Source organism: Lepisosteus platostomus, chromosome 7 (assembly GCF_059453375.1).
Source record: "Lepisosteus platostomus isolate fLepPlt1 chromosome 7, fLepPlt1.hap1, whole genome shotgun sequence".
Classification (NCBI taxonomy): Eukaryota; Metazoa; Chordata; class Actinopteri; order Semionotiformes; family Lepisosteidae; genus Lepisosteus; species Lepisosteus platostomus.
Window position 1 is genome coordinate 5475925 of NC_142617.1, and position 12194 is coordinate 5488118.

Consider the following 12194-nt stretch of genomic DNA (forward strand, 5'->3'; position numbering starts at 1 on the left):
CAACTTCACTGTCTCCGTGGAGGACGAGACTTGGTGTCTTTTGCTCTGTACTCTGTTAGCCATCCCCTCATTATGCTTTTATTGGAGATGCACACTGAGCTAGTTGATAAGTATCTAATGAAACAAAAAAAAACACTCGATGGAAAAATAAAATACTTTTAGTTGCAGTTATCCAAGGCTTAGAAAACTTAATGAGCAGAAAACAACCCCTTACTGTGAGGCTATAAAAAAAAACAATTATTCAGACCAGCTCTTCATGAATGTCAAATTGGCATATATCTTTCCATCTGACCTGGATAATTCAGCTTTTAGACAAAGCAGTACAATCGCCCAGAGGAAGCTAAGGAGCGCATTTGAATTTCAGATGTCAGCGTATGTCCATAATGTGGATCTGTCGGTTGTGCTCGGCTGCCACTTTGTTTTGAGCTGGATGATGGCAGGTCTGACAGCCCTCTGCATGAAGCAGATCCACCCTGTCTGCAAGAGGACAAGAGAAGCAGCTGCCTGAACCACTGTCTTGTATTAATAGGTACTCCTCTCCGAATTGAAATTCATTTCAGTGTTTGTGCTCTAGGCCAACGGTTCCCAACCCTGGTCCTGGTCACTGCCTCTTCTGGCTGTTTGATCCAGCTGTGTCCTTTATCACAGGGTAATTGTATTTGTTTCCAATTTGTGGCCAATCTATAAAATGTGCTTTCAGTTTTTAAAAACGTAAATGAGATATGTAATTGGTATTATCCCTGGACCAATTCTGAGTTTCGAAACTGCCCTTGTGTAGATCTCTTGGACCTCTGCAGAAGGAAAAAAACACTCGTTTTGGATGTACCTCGTATAGTTGTGCTGGTTAGTGTCGCACTTATTGTGGGTGTGTCTGAAACAGTGGTGAGCCTACTGATGTGTTTGATAAAGTTATCATACCCACCTGCGTCTGTTCATCATCAGCTGATGAACTAGATAAGACTTCAGTCAACAAAGAGTTTAGCCGTTTAGTCAGGAATAATAGACAGCAGGTTGTGGAGAGTACACATGAAGTTCTGTGTGCTGACAGTGTTGAAAACTGTTCCCTTGAAGTAGAACATTTTTGACCATGAAACTTCAGGAACATGTTGATTGAAAGTGTAAACCAGCAGCCATTGTTCCTCCAGGACCTGGGCTGGGAATCATTGCTTGACCCATCTGTGGTTTAGTGCAGTTATCTAGTAAAGCTATTCACATTAATAACATTGCTGAACACGTGTACTGTGGAAGCAGATAGGTGGTAGGGAAAGAACACTTCTTCTTGCCTGGCTTTGCTAAGTGTTTAATAATGCATGCTGTTTCTGTAGAACATACTGCATCCAGTTAGCCGTGTGTCAGACTTGCGTAAAACTCAGGCTGCTGAAAGGGAAGGCAACAGCCCAGTCCCAGTGCCTTATGTAAAAAACAAAAAAAGGTTTATTTATAATACACAGCACATTGTTTCATACAAAATTAACAATATCTCAGAAGTCATCGTACTATCCAAAGCAATTAAAAATTACAAACACGCTGCAAAAAATATACACCACTGTCACACACACAATGTAATTACAATGTCTTGATTAGTGCAGGTTGATTATCATTTGTTAATTTTGCAGATACGTAATCTTTTGTGCCATTTCTGTTAAAAATAAAGTGCATTTCACAGTTAAACTACTCAACACTTTTACAGTTTGCTCCGTAGCTATGTCTGAGCCTTTGTGCACACCATATTGGGGCTTGACATCTGCTATATATATAGTATGCGCAGAACATGCTCTTATTTATCTCTGTCACTATGTAGAAAGCACTTAACCACAGCAGTGAATGGTTCCTTGCTTCTCCCAAAAGCTCAACACTTCACATTTTTTAAGCTGCATTTCACATACACTAAGTAAAGTCAATGTTCAGACTTGGCACGCTATAGCTATTTAGCTATTTTTTTCCTACTGCATGACCCCCGTGTCTGGGCAGAGAGGCTGTACAGGAATGAGTGAAAGAGATCAAGAAAGTGAGGGGGAGGGGTGAGTGATATTCTCCACACCTGAAAAGAAAAATGAAAGCAGGCACTGGACTTGCAGTCCTGCAGTCTCCCCAGCAGGTGTCTCAGTAAGGCATGAATAGAGTGTCAGTCCTATTAGGCAAGGGGAAGTGGACCTTTAAAGCAGAACAGTTTTCATATATAAAGCAGTGTATACACACACACACATACAAATCTCCTCACTGTTTTGGTCTGAGCCTGTCTTTTAACAGTCCAATACTTTATATGAAATCATATTTCTAAGAGGCTTTATAATTTTTCCTCTCAATGGTATATGCATCTAGATATACATGTCTAACACATTTGGAATCAATCCGTTGAGTAAATGTACAATATCAACACGTTAAGTTCCATAAGGGGAAGTGTCCAACGAGACGCTTTCACTAACAAGCACTGCTGTGAGAAAAGTCTCAGACGATCTGTTCACCCAAAGATAGCTGTAGTAATAAGTCAAAACTCGGTAGAACTGCCAGATAAACTGGGCAAATCGTTGATGCTCATTACTTATCGATTTTGTATCCGCTGATTGTGTCTAATGTCAGATGTCTAAGAGTTTCGCATAGCAGTATCAAAAAGCATTCGAAACCTACAGCAGGTGAGTGCAGCTGAGGCTTTGGGCTTTCTGGAGTGAAATGAGATGTTGCTGCATTACTCATGGAGTAGCAGGTACAGCAGCAGAGGGAAGCACGGGCACAGTTCACTGAAAATGCTAATCACCTTCAGTAGCTCAACAAGCCTTGTTTGCTAAATTGTCTTTATCAGAGGTATCCTTTCAAAGGCTAATGGGCAGCAATTCATGCTAATAAGTAGCAGTAAAGACCCCATTTGCATTAGCAGATGTGGACAGCTGCCAATCCTCCAGTCTGTGACTGTAACTGCGAGTCCTGTGTAAAGAAAAGAAACAGCAGCTCACTCTCTCCTGGAGTCCTGGGCTTAATTGCAAGTGGTGCACCGTCCAGCTGGGCTGGTCAGCGTCAGCCCTCGACCAGTGTATTTTCTCCAAACGAGATCAGGAGGACCAAAAGCAACCTAATATTTACTGGTAAAAGCGCAAGGCTATTGGGTGGTTAGCTAGGGTGGATTAAATGGCACCTACGAAACCTGCCAGACAATCTGGCCAGCCCTCCACTATGCAACACTGTCACACGGCGCTCTGCAATAGAAGCTATAGTATTTGATGCAATGGGGCCTGAATATTGTGCACAAATACACCTTCAAGACCTGGGCAAGATCTAGTTAAAAACAAGCTGGAAAACCTTAATTACATACTAATGAATATCAGAAAATAGAAATATTTTCTTGAAGAATATCAGCAGTACTGTTATTGCCTGAAGTGTGTGGAAGTATGATTCTCTGATCTTGACTCCTTGTACAATGCAGGCAGGTGGGCGGGGGCGGGGGGGGATTGGGGACTCTTCTGCCCAGGTATTTGACTGTACCCCACTCCTAAGGGAGCTCCGCTGATCGTGCTGACACCTCTGAGGATCCCCCATCCCTACCTGCATTTGAGCCCGCTTAAAACATTCCGACGTAATTCCACCAGGAGAGCAGGTTCTGTCCAGGAACGTGCCTGCAGAATCCTACTGCGAATGGAGAAGGAATCCGGAGTCTCTAAGGAACCCCAGACTGAAGCAGCTGTGGAGAGCAATCTGACCAGCTGCTCTGTCCAGGCCCCTGGGTACACTGGAGTCGAGCCTGGGCAGTCCTTGAGTGTCCCTGGGGTCCTGTCCATGGGAACTACTGGCACGCAGGCTGATGAGAGACCACCAGGGACTGAGTGGGATTCCTCCTTGATCATCTTAATGCAGAATATTCCTGGCTTAAAACACTGTAAACAAGTCAGCCATAGACCTGGACATTTATAATAGACAAGTTAGAACAGGCTCCTCTAGTCAGTTGTGTTTTCTACAAATTCATATCCAGTGTCTCCATTTATGCTGCCTCTTTAGCTCTTTTTCCTTTCAAAGGCATTCTGTCCAGTCACGGCATTGACGGACCACAGCAGGAGCCGGGTCTGGCGGAGAATCCCCCCAGTACTGTCACAGGACAGAAATACAGCAGCTTCCCGGGCAGGATTCTCCAGCTCCCACCTGAACACTATCCACAGAGCATGAAGCATCAGCTCTTCCTGGACTACAGATGCTACAGAGTTAAGGCTATCTTGTGGGAATGGGTAGAGGTGACAATCCTGTGCTTGCAGATGTAGTGCACAGCCCCACACAAGGTGTGGAGGCCTGGGGAGCTGTTTTCCCCCTTTGCCTCCTTCTCTTCATCCACAGCTCACACATGCTGGCCTCTTGCGGGGGCAGCCCTCTGTGTACAGCCTCCAGTGTATGAAAACACCTTAGCCAATCCATTCCACCGTGAATTCGCTACCCAGGTCAGCTTCCAGTGCAGTTCAGTAGCAGACACACAGAACTGCTCAAATAAACTCAGAATCTTCCATACAATTACAAAAATCTGAATGGAATAAAGGAAAATGTTTCACATACCAATTATTAACAGCCTCTTACAGTGATTGTAACACAGAATCAAAACCGTGTGACTGTGACAGTCCTGTTGACTTCCTCTGAGCCTGTATCTGTACAGTTCTGTTGACTACACTCTGAGCCTGACTCCAGTTCTGTTGACTTCTCTCTGAGCCTGTATCTGCACAGTTCTGTTGACATCTCTCTCAGGCTGTATCTGCACAGGTCTGTTGACTTCTCTCTGAGCCTGTATCTGCACAGTTCTGTTGACTTCTCTCTGAGGCTGTAACTGCACAGTTCTGTTGACATCTCTCTCAGACTGTATCTGCACAGTTCTGTTGACTTCTCTCTGAGGCTGTATCTGCACAGGTCTGTTGACATCTCTCTCAGACTGTATCTGCACAGTTCTGTTGACTTCTCTCTCAGACTGTATCTGCACAGGTCTGTTGACTTCTCTCTGAGGCTGTAACTGCACAGTTCTGTTGACTTCTCTCTGAGGCTGTATCTGCACAGGTCTGTTGACATCTCTCTCAGACTGTATCTGCACAGTTCTGTTGACTTCTCTCTCAGACTGTATCTGCACAGGTCTGTTGACTTCTCTCTGAGCCTGTATCTGCACAGTTCTGTTGACTTCTCTCTGAGCCTGTATCTGCACAGTTCTGTTGACGTCTCTCTCAGACTGTATCTGCACAGGTCTGTTGACATCGCTCTGAGCCTGTATCTGTACAGTTCTGTTAACTTCTCTCTGAGTCTTTATCTGCCTAGTTCTGTTGACTTCTCTCTCAGCCTGTCTCTACACAGTTCTGTTGACCTCTTTCTCAGCCTGTATCTACACAGGTCTGTTGACTTTTCTGTCTGTATCTGCATTGTTCTGTTGACTTCTCTGTAGGCCCCACTAAGAGGCGATAAGGCCGAGGATGTACAATTTTCTTGGCATGAGGGGAAGACTGGTCCTTCCCTTAGGATTCAGCATGTTAGACAGCACAAGAGAAGTGTCAGGTCCAGAGTTCCTGGACACTGACTACAGGGGGTAAAGCACCAGGAGGGAGATCCCCAGCTGTGCTCCTGGCTCTGGAACAAACGCTCATGTTTCTCAGGCAATCCGTCACAGGTCGGGGGTTCAAATGGATGATGGGGCTGGAGCCATACTGAAAGGAAAGGGGATCTGACTGCTTAGGCTGCTCTTCCCCACAAGCCAGCCGGCATCTGTACAGCGGCGTATCTGAAAAGTGGCTAGGACTCAGCAGTGCCTCAGCCCAGCTCATTGGAGGAAGCACATTGCTCTACAGGCATGTTTTTGAGAAGAGCAGGTGTGCAGAAGCGGAACCCGTCCAGACAGCCAGAGGGACCGGGCTCGCTTGCAGATTTTATTGCACATGCCTGTTCATATAGCAAGGAGAAAATAAACAAAAGTGCTGTGGACTGAAAGGTACCCAGACAGGGGCAGCAATAATTCTATGTTGAATTGCTGCTCCATATACATTGTTTAAGGCCTTAATGGGGGCCTTCCAAACCCAGAAAGCTGTGACCCAAAGTCTTCCTAGATAACCTCTCACTCACTTAACTGAATATAAATAAGCATTTACTGAATTCGGCCTTCCTAACTACTGTTCGGAACCTCCGGTCACTGAGGAAGTGCTGTAGCAGCTGGAAACTCTACTCTGTTTTAACCAGGTCGTAGGTTCAGCTGAGGGTTGACTCAAATAATGGTGAGCTAAGCAGGAGAGAAAGCTGTCAGACCCCACCGCTGTGAATATGAAGACCCTGCCTTACTGATGAAACCCGCAGGACTGAACTGCAAGTACTAAACATCTGATGCTGTACCTCAAGAAAAATCACGGTAGCAATTTCCTGAACGTTTCCCTTTTCTGTTCTGCAGTACCGAAACATATAAAAGTGCACCAATCTTGTGCAATATCCTTCCATTGAGAAGGTACAGATACCTCAGCACACAGGCCCCATACTGAAAAGCAACTACAAGGAAAACCCTTCTACCTTGGATATCAGAAAAGACAGAACAGAACACTGTGGTTGAACGTTGGCGAATACTTGAATGAAAAGAGTATTAATGGTCTGTATTTGTGTGGTATGTTCTGATTTCCAAATAACGTTGTTGTTCTTAACTGTCCTTAAAAGGGATAGTAAACAAATTAAGATATCAAACATAGTAAGTCACAGTATGTGCTTTCTGTTACTTAAAATAATCACTCATCATTTGAATCCCCATTGAGTATTTCAGTACCAAAGCTGGAGTAATTGCAGAGTGCCCTTGAACTCAAATAGCTTCTATTAAAATACTTGTACTGAGCTTGTGGCTGGAATGAGCTTTTTATTGCTGTGTGAATATTGCTGTAATTCTCGGGAGTTCGTTTCATACCAAAAGGTGAAAAATAATGTCAGGATTTAGTTATTGCTAATTGACTTTTGACGCACACAAAAGAGATAAACTGAAATAAATATCAATGTATAATGCTTTGATCCGGATTCTTCAAAAGGCAGGCTGAGAAAGATCATAAACAGGAGAGTGAGCAACAGTTAAGGTGAATAAAATGAGAGTCTAGAATTGTCACTGACATCTGGGACGATGGAAGCTGTTTTTTTTGCTTAAAACATGTCAGTGGAGCAGCTGTAGCTTCACGACAGCTCAACTGGTTATTTGGGCCATTTCGTTACAGTAATCAACGCTCACATGTTTCACTACCGCGAGGAGAACCTTATTAACACTCCAGGTAGTTACTACCATCTGTCCAACAGCCCAAGAGCTCATGTGATGGTACAGATCTTAAAAATCTGTTAACGGTTCAGCTTTAGGGAGTCTGCTTTCCATACTTAACAATGGCTGGTTTGGGTTTGCGAAATGATGAATTATTCATTAAAAACCATCCAGCCCTGGAACCTACAGAAGATGTTGAGCTGCGCACTTAGTTATAAGACACTCAATACACTGACAGCACATTTTCAGGTTATTCTGTACAGTCCAGGAGATATGTAAAATTGTATTAAACATAGTATTACTAACCCTACCATAAAGATAAAAAGAATAATATTCTTCAAGGAGCTTCATTAAACTATGCTCTAATGATAAAATAAAGCCACCTAACAATGGTATTTCTATTTAAAAGCTTACTTTTAAAACATTTTTATAAATCAAGGCATTATCTGAGTCACTATACGTTTAATACATCCATTGTGGCTTGTGGATTTTTCTAGCTATGGGGCTAATAGCAGTTTTACTTAGACGTTCCTCTCTCGCGAACACGAAGCGACTAGGGACCGCGTTACTGTTTGCGTTGCCCTTCGGTGCGAAAGAGGAGCCTTTCTCCAAAACAGAAAAGAGCTGCACCAAAGCTTGGCCAAATTTCCAGACGGCTCATCCAGAAGGCTCACGCTGGTGTCACCCAGTTAATATTCTTGAGAGTCTGCCGCAGACACAGCCTCAGCTCCAGCCCTGCTCTATTTTTAGCACAGCTGCTCTGCCGGCTCGTTCTTAACTTGCAGGGCACGTTACTGTAGCTGCGGCCGGGCTCGTGATGTGCAGCCAGAGACACGCCGCTCGCCGATCAGAGCTGCTGCCTTCGGCCACCGGAGCATGCACGCGCGCACGCGTGTGTGTGTGTGTGTGCGTGTGTGAGCGTGTCAGCTCGTACCTTCTTGCTGTCGCTTATACAGACAGACCTTTGTTTCACGTGCACATCGAGCAGGGATTTCCTCGGCGAACCGCAGAAAACAATCAGAAACGCTTTGAAACCCCTCGACTAGCAAGACGAAACGAGGAGCAAGGGACTCCTGCGTTTCTAATTTCCCATCCTCCTCTCTCCTGCCCCCCGCTGTCTCACAGCGGTGTCACTACTGGGAGTGGTGGAGCATCTCAATGATCAATCCTATGAAGCCGAGCGCAAAGGGATTCTCAGAAAACATGTCAGATCTCCTGCATCTTGGGTACAGACTGCATCATGCAGACACGTACTTTTCCCTACACGCAGTCTTGGCTCTAAGCTTTTGCACGTAATAGTTGTTGTCCTTTTAATTTTCTAAGTCTTGAGTCTCTAGGTTACGGATCACGAATCACACTTGAGTTCTAGTAGGGCCTACGTTTTCCTCTCCTGCGCCGACCAGATGGATGGATGGAAGGGTGGATGGAGAAGTGTACTGTACTTACAAAGACAGCCGGCCCATTCAACCCCTGCGCCTACTAAAAGCCAACCAGCACAGCTTCTCCCGATGAACGATAAAGGCATGGCTACCTGAAGATTGCCTGAGAAACGCAAGCCGGGAAAACCGAAAATAAAAAAAGCCACAAGCATCCAGCGGCCCCCCCTTCTCTCCCCCCCCCACCCCACGCCCACCCCAGCGTGTGCCCAAAGAGGAGACGGGTGCGTCAGTTCCCCACGGGGGCTCACACGTCGCTGGGGGAGCGTGCTCTCTGAGACACGCTGGCCGGCACGCAGCCACAGCATATGAGCCACAGCGCCCTCTGGATCTCCTGGTTGCGGAAGGCGTAGATGACGGGGTTGATGATGGAGTTGTAGGTGGCGGGCACCAGAGTGGCGTAGGTGTATATAGAGGGGTAGGTGTAGTCTGCGATCAGGGAGTAGAGGGTGAAGGGCATCCAGCACGCCGCAAAGGTGCCCAAGATGATGGCCAGCGTGGAGACGCCCTTGCGGGTGGTGACGTAGTGCGAGGTGGCCAGGAAGTGGTGCTGCAGGGCGATCTGGTGGGCGTGCCGCAGGACGATCTTGCAGATCTGCACGTACAGCTGCAGCATGAGGCCGAACATCAGCAGGAAGGACACGGACAGCACGGCCACGTTGTTCTTGGTCAGCGGCCGGATGATGCTGCAGGTCGACTCGTCCCGCAGGCAGTTGACCCCCGTGACGGGCAGCAGGCCCAGGCAGACGGACCCCCCCCACAGGACCAGCAGCATGACGTAAGTGAAGGTGACCGTCCGCTCGGAGTTGTAGGTCAGCGCGTAGTACAGGGACAGGTAGCGGTCGATGGTGATGGCCAGCAGGCTGCACACGGAGGCCGAGAAAGAGGCCACGATCAGCCCCACGGTCACCAGCTTGGCGGAGTCGGATTGCAGCAGGTAGGCGAAGACGAAGTTGATGACCAGGCCCAGCCCGGCCAGGAGGTCGGCCAGAGCCAGGCTGCCGATCAGCAGAAACATGGGCGCCCGCAGGCTGGGGTTGTGGAAGATGATGAGGACCACGATGGCGTTCTCGCAGGCGATCAGGGTCCCGGAGGTGCACAGGACGATGTCCCAGGGGTTGACGATGAGCTCGGGCTCCGTGTCCACGACGGGCACTAGGGAAGACACGGCAGCTGTCACGTTCTCTGCAGCGCCACCTTCAGCATGGGGGTAGTCCTGAGACAGCCAGCTTGCATTAACCTGCGCCTCTTCATTCATTGTACCTCGCTATCTAGAACAAAACCACAGGGAGGCATCAGCGCGTTTCCAATCTCCCTGAAACCACATGCATTACAAAACACCAAATGTTATTAATCACCAGCCTACACACTGTACTCGTAAGGTAACGAGCGCACATTTCCTTCCTTTTCAAGTATTTAAACGCCGCACCTGTGACATTGATGCACGGTAGATGCAAGCGTTGTGCTCCGGTAGCGGCGGATATTCACGAGCTAAGGGAGGACAGCCTACGCCGCTGTCTAGTGTGTAACAAAGAAAAGCTGGTTTTAAAAAAAAAATAAAAATCGTCGGTTGGTATTGAAAACAGTTCAAACAGTGCAATGCATTTTTTTTTTTAAAGCAGGACGGAAAGATAAGGCGGTCGTTGTTGATGCATGCTAAAATCAGAATCCGTGGATGACTGGAGAGCTCGGTTTTGATAAGCCTTTAATGTGTCTGTAACGACTTTCATCGCACCAAGAGCCCGACTTGTAACAAGCCAGAGTCATCAGGCACCCCGCAACGTGTACACAGGAGACGCAGCACCGTAACATAATTACACGGACAGACAGCGAAAACTGAGGCGAAAACACGGAACGTTGCCGTGTAGCCGGGTGCTGCATTGGAGTTATATCATGCAGTGAGGAAATATGTGACCATCACGAATATGCCCTCCCGTCCAGACCCCCCAAATTTCTAATTGCACGCTCTGCGGGAAAATGTTAAAACACCTAGTGCCCGAGACCTGCCCGGGCGAACAACGACAAGGTTCGCCCGTGTTTCCGGGGGTGGTTGTTCATCAGTCTCCTTACCTTGACTTCCTAGGCGAGTCGCCCGCGCGAGCAGCTTCTAGATGCGCCCACGACCTTGACGCTTCTCCTCCATGATACTGTGGACGGCGGCGCACACAGGGACCGAGGCGCGTCGCCTGCCTGCGGCCGGACTGAAGGTGAAGTCCTTTGTGAGAACCGGGGGGAGACGCGGCAGCCGAGCCCGGTAATTGCGGGCATCAGGGCGGACTCAGGCTGTGCAGCAGAGCCTAGGAGAGGGGCGGGGAAGAAGAGGGTTGGGGAGGGTAACCGTGGTGTGTGCGGTGTGGTGGTCGTGGAGTTGGGGGGGGGGGACGAGCTCAACAATCATCATCATCCTCACACATCGCACGCTCTCATTTTACCGTCACCTTCTGACTATAAATAATTATTCAGCTCATGCTCTCCAATGCGCGCACATCAACACAAACAGACCCCTGCTACACCTTTTTTCCTACATTTCCTGGTATTGGTTTCACTGCGATTCGATTTACAGCACACACACACACAAAAAAACAGCGTACATCTTCGCTCCGGAGAAAGACAGACAATCGGTATTTAAATTCACTGCTTACAACACAGAAACAAAAGAAAGCAGCGTTCTAGTGCCACAACGAGCGCTGGTCGCCTCTAATAAAGACTGACCTGATTAATTGCACTGGTTGACCATTTCTAATTGACTCGGGTTAAAAGGAGAGGCTCTGAGGAGGCAGCGCTGGACCCAGAGGGAGACCGGCTCGCTGCGATTAGAGAGTTTTAGACAGTGACCCCGAATCTTGGTCCCTTGGCGATTGAGCACAACAGCACAACAAGGGCATGCTCTATTCTTGTATCACCACTGACCTGGTAGAAATCAATAGCAGAATCCTTTCATCAGCTGTGCAGACCATGCGGAGAATGCAGAGAAGCCTACTTCAGACCTGCTCCAGAAATAAATTTGGCCATCCTAAGTTGCCATGGGAAAAAAATGTGTTCCGTTTATTGAGATGCTGTAACTGAGAAAAATAGAAGCGTCTTCTGTCATTGCCTGTTTATGGTTTTGTTACCTGACCTACTGTACGTCCCCTGGGATTCTCCTGTGAACTGTTCTTGGATCACAACGTCAGACAGGCCAACAGCGAGTCATCACTGGTTGATCTGGTCTTGCCAAGAGCTGCAGCTGAACCTCGACCGAGGCCACACCCGGGCGCGAAAGAAAGACTGTTTCGACCGCTCTTCTTCATGTGGTCCACCCTACAGCGTTTCGCTCTGCGCCTCAACAAGGTGTCGTCAGCTGTGGGTGATCGAACCGGCCGGTTTCTGCGAAACAGCAGGGCTCTCGCTATCCCCAGACCCGGGTCGCGTGCCTGGTCTCCACATGGACAACACAGGAGGTCACCTGGATCGGATACAAGGGGCTTGGGGTCTTGTTTGGCAGGAGCTTGGTAGCCCTACATGAATTTGTGTGAAGACTTGCTTCCGATCCTCAGTTT

The 12194-nt window shown here is 47.6% G+C and overlaps 1 protein-coding gene across 3 annotated transcripts; it reads right to left on the bottom strand.

Annotated features, from left to right (window-relative positions):
- Positions 1-1411: 1411 nt before the first annotated feature.
- Positions 1412-11982, bottom strand: gpr12 (G protein-coupled receptor 12). Of its 3 annotated transcripts, XM_088638800.1 has the most exons (3): positions 11566-11982; positions 10726-10952; positions 1412-9926 (listed from the first exon to the last, which is right to left on the bottom strand). In XM_088638800.1, the coding sequence occupies exon 3, from the start codon at positions 9911-9913 to the stop codon at positions 8903-8905; it is 1011 nt and encodes a 336-aa protein (XP_088494926.1). In that variant the 5' UTR covers positions 9914-9926; positions 10726-10952; positions 11566-11982; the 3' UTR covers positions 1412-8902. The 3 variants fall into 3 exon arrangements, with proteins under 3 accessions (XP_088494926.1, XP_088494927.1, XP_088494925.1); XM_088638801.1 differs by lacking the exon at positions 11566-11982 and having other exon boundaries at positions 1412-9922; positions 10726-11155; XM_088638799.1 differs by lacking the exon at positions 11566-11982 and having other exon boundaries at positions 10726-11155.
- Between the last annotated feature and the right edge of the window lie 212 nt (positions 11983-12194).